Here is a 3430-nt window from a genome sequence, read left to right as displayed (position 1 = left end):
GGGCAGCGGCGGGGGCTGCAGCTCTGGGGGCCAGGAGGGCAGCTGGGCTGACTGTCCCCACCCTGAGGGGCCGCTGGCCACCCATGCCACCAGCTCCAGCACCAACAGGGGAGGACCCAGCTGGCTGTTGGCACCGCAGAGTCACCAAAATATTTATTAACGACTGTTACGGATGAATGTAAACCTGCCCCGGGGGGTGGGGGGCAGCAAGGCCAGGCTGTGACCCCCTGTGCATGGCACCATGAGGGGGACAGAGCAGCAGGGCCACCCTTGGGTCTGGGGGGGGCCATGGGTGGGAATGGGACCCTGGAGAGGCAGGACAGGTGCTGGTCGGACACAGGTGCCGGAGCCCCAGGAAGTGCTTGGGGTGGCCAAGGCTGGTGCCCTACAGCAGGGAGCCCCGCTGCCACCCTGAGCCAAAACAGTCGGGGTGCTCAGCAGCACCCGGGGCGGTAGGGAGGGCAAGTCCCGTGGGGAGAATGGCAAGGCCGATGGGGTCCCCCCAGGCTTTCAGCCCCCTCATGCTTTCGTTTCTGGAAGAAGACGAAAAACGAAACTTGGCATTTCTCCAGTGCCGCCAGCCCAGCGCTTAAGGCAGTGGCGGGAGCCGATGTCGGTGTCTGCTGCCTCCTACTGCCTGTGGTGGCACCAGGGCCACCAGCACCAGCCCTGTCCCAGCACGGGCTGTGCCCCAGCCCGGACGCTTGACCCCCCGGCGTGGGCACAGGCGGGGTACCCCCAGCCCCCGGGCAGGGTCTGGTGCAGGGTCCCTGTGGTGGGGAGTCCCTGTGCTGGAACACCCTGGGGAGCCAGGGCTGGGGCCACCTTAATTGCCTGGTGGTGATCAGGGTGGTGGCCCAGGGAGGTTCAGAAGCTGCTGCGGGTTGGAGCAGGCAGAGGGGAGGCAGAGTATGGAGCTGTTTTTTTCCTGAGGTCTGGCTAGCACCCCCAACTCCACCGGGCACCCTGGGCTCAGGCAGCACTGCTGCTTGTGTCCCTATGCTGTCCCAGCAGCTGGCAGCATTGAGGTCCCCCCTCATCCCAATGGGGTTCCCCCTTGACCAGTCCCCCTTTGACTACCCCCCGCATGCCACTTGGCACCATCCCCAACCCAGTGAGAGCAGCACAAGGATGTATCAAGGTGTTTATTGCCAGCGTGACGACAGGGTACAGGCGTGTGGGCTGGTGGTGGGGACGATGCTCAGGAGAGCGAGCAGGCAGGGAACTGGGGGTGCTGGGGGACTGCACCCCCCCGGAGCCGTAGGAGCATGAAGATGGTGCTCCTGGGCTGGATATTGTAGTGCGCCAGGGTGTGCTGGTCCTCCAGCTCCCTGGAGCCGTATGTCAGGCGCTGCTGGTTGGCCAGAGGCCCCTGCCGCCTGTGGATCTGCTCTTTCAGCTCCTGGACAGTGTCAGTGGGCTGCACAGTGTAGGTGGTGGTCCGGTTCTTGTCGTCCTTCACAAAGACCTCCATTGCCTGGGACTCGGTCTGCAGCAGCAGCAGCGTGGTACTGTAGAAGATGCCATAGGTGGCCAGGGTCTTGTCATCCTGCAGGACGACACTGCTTGGCTCCTGCTGTGCCAGGCGCTGCCTGTACCAGGGAATGCCCCACGCCTGCTCAATCTTCTCCTTCAGCTGCCAGACAGTGGTGCCTGGGCTGACAGTCATGCTCAAGCTGGTACCCATCAGCTGCTTCACCTCAATCTTCACGGTCCGGGCTGTCTGCGGGGACAGAAGAGTGGGTGGGCAAAGCCAGCAGGGGCAGGAGGGGCCGTGATGCCCGCAGGCACAGCCAGCCTTACCTGCACATCCCAGGGCCGCGCAGTATTGACGCAGGGCAGTGAACGGTGGCGGGCAGCTTCCTGTGCCACTAGGTCCCAATTTTTGCCTTGGCCCAGGATCCCTGTGGGGTCGGCGGGGTCCAGGATGATGGGGCTGTGAACAGAAAGGGTGGGCGCTGCCGTCAGCCCTAGGCAACACCATGGGGCAGGTGGCATTGGTCCCACCGGGCGTAGTCCTTACCGGGGACTGCGCAGCAGCTCCTTCACGTGGGCACCGATCTGGCTGTGCTGGAGTGAGTAGTATGTCTCCCAGTAGATGCAGATCTCCCGGTGCTGGCACAGCAGCTCCAGCACTGTACGGAAGCCCTCGGCCATGACAAAGGACTCGCAGGAGCCTGTGCCCTCCTCCCAAGCATAGATGGTCAGCAGCTCTAGGGCATACTTGGGGGGCAGGTCTGCGGAGGGGTACTGTGGCTTCAGCATCTAGGGAGAAGACAGGGATGGGGGTGAGAGCTGGCCGGGGTGGGTGCCCATCAGGTGCTGGGGAAGCCGGGCAGGCCCTCACCTGCTTGTACCAGTACTTGACCAGGCGCAGGAGGTTCTTCAGCTTGGCAGGGTAACGCTTCACAAACATCTTCTGCAGCTCAGTGAAGCAGGGGGAGAACTCCCCGGGGTCACTGTGGGCATTCAGGAGCTCCACGAACACCCTGGCGTCCGGGGGGGCATCCCGGCTCACCGGCCCTGCAGGGCGAGAAGGAGGGTGAGAGCCATCTCGGTGCAGACGCCCCAGCCCAGCCCCGCACCAGCTCGCGCTCCTTACCCAAGGCATCGTAGGCAGGCAGAATGTCCACCTCAATGGACTCCAAGGTCTCCTTGGAGCAGAGGGTGAGGCTGAGGGAGCGCGGTGTATTGCCGGGACCCTTGTACCGGGGCTCGCTGATGTCCACGGTAAATGTCAGCCTCTGCCTGCAGGCGTGCAGCCTCCTCTCGATCAAATCCAGGATATAACTTCTCTTCTGCTTCTGCTCCTCGTAGCTGGAGAAGTAGCTGAGGAAGAGCACCACATCGGCATCGGAGTTGTTCCTCAGGGCTGTGCCCTTGCCTGCTGAGCCGCCCTGCAGAGAGATAGCCTGCCTGCTCAGCACCCCTGCCCCTCGGCACGGGGATTGCCTGTCACCATTCCTGGAGCTTCCAGGGGAAACTGAGGCAGGGCAGGAGGTGGAGCAGTGGGACAGAGGGAAGGGTGGCAACAGGGGTGCCAGTTGGCCCCTGAGCTAGGCAGTGCTCACCTTGACGGTCTTGTGGACATGGATGTTGGTCTCAAAGCAGTCCTCCTTCAGGAAGTCGCAGATTTGCTTCACCGTCTGCTTCACCTGCTTGCAGAAATCTGTGCTGGGCTGCAGGGTCTCCGCAATCCAGCCATCCAGCCTGTTGGCAGCCACTGTACTCAGCCCGTTGGTGGATGTCACCTGCCCCACATCCATCCTGCCAGGTGTGGTGGCTCCCTCTGCCTGCTCCTGCCTTGCAGCCTCCCCTTTGCCCGCTCCTGCCTGCAGCAGCTTTTCTGCCTCCCAGCTGCCTGCAACAGCTTTTAAACCTTCCCGGGCCACCGCCCCGATGGCGTCACCACCAGGCAGTTAAGGTGGCC

General features: G+C 63.3%; 2 protein-coding genes across 2 annotated transcripts in view; one reads left to right on the top strand and one right to left on the bottom strand.

The window, feature by feature from the left end:
• SEMA3F (semaphorin 3F) overlaps positions 1 to 593 on the top strand; it is an 89765-nt gene extending 89172 nt beyond the window's left edge. Inside the window, 1 exon segment of the mRNA XM_035894664.1 lies at positions 541 to 593. Coding sequence (XP_035750557.1) covers positions 541 to 593 — 53 coding nt within the window.
• A 554-nt stretch (positions 594 to 1147) lies between these two features.
• Positions 1148 to 3392, bottom strand: LOC104126663 (2'-5'-oligoadenylate synthase 1). The gene is made up of 6 exons (XM_035894840.1): positions 3072 to 3392; positions 2603 to 2897; positions 2348 to 2523; positions 2024 to 2265; positions 1804 to 1936; positions 1148 to 1723 (listed from the first exon to the last, which is right to left on the bottom strand). The coding sequence occupies exons 1-6, from the start codon at positions 3264 to 3266 to the stop codon at positions 1202 to 1204; spliced, it is 1563 nt and encodes a 520-aa protein (XP_035750733.1). The 5' UTR covers positions 3267 to 3392; the 3' UTR covers positions 1148 to 1201.
• Positions 3393 to 3430: the final 38 nt, after the last annotated feature.

This window comes from Egretta garzetta, unplaced genomic scaffold, assembly GCF_000687185.1.
Source record: "Egretta garzetta isolate BGI_Z169 unplaced genomic scaffold, ASM68718v1 scaffold215, whole genome shotgun sequence".
NCBI lineage: Eukaryota > Metazoa > Chordata > Aves > Pelecaniformes > Ardeidae > Egretta > Egretta garzetta.
Note: the sequence above shows the minus strand (reverse complement) of the source record. Positions and strands in the feature narration are given on the sequence as shown.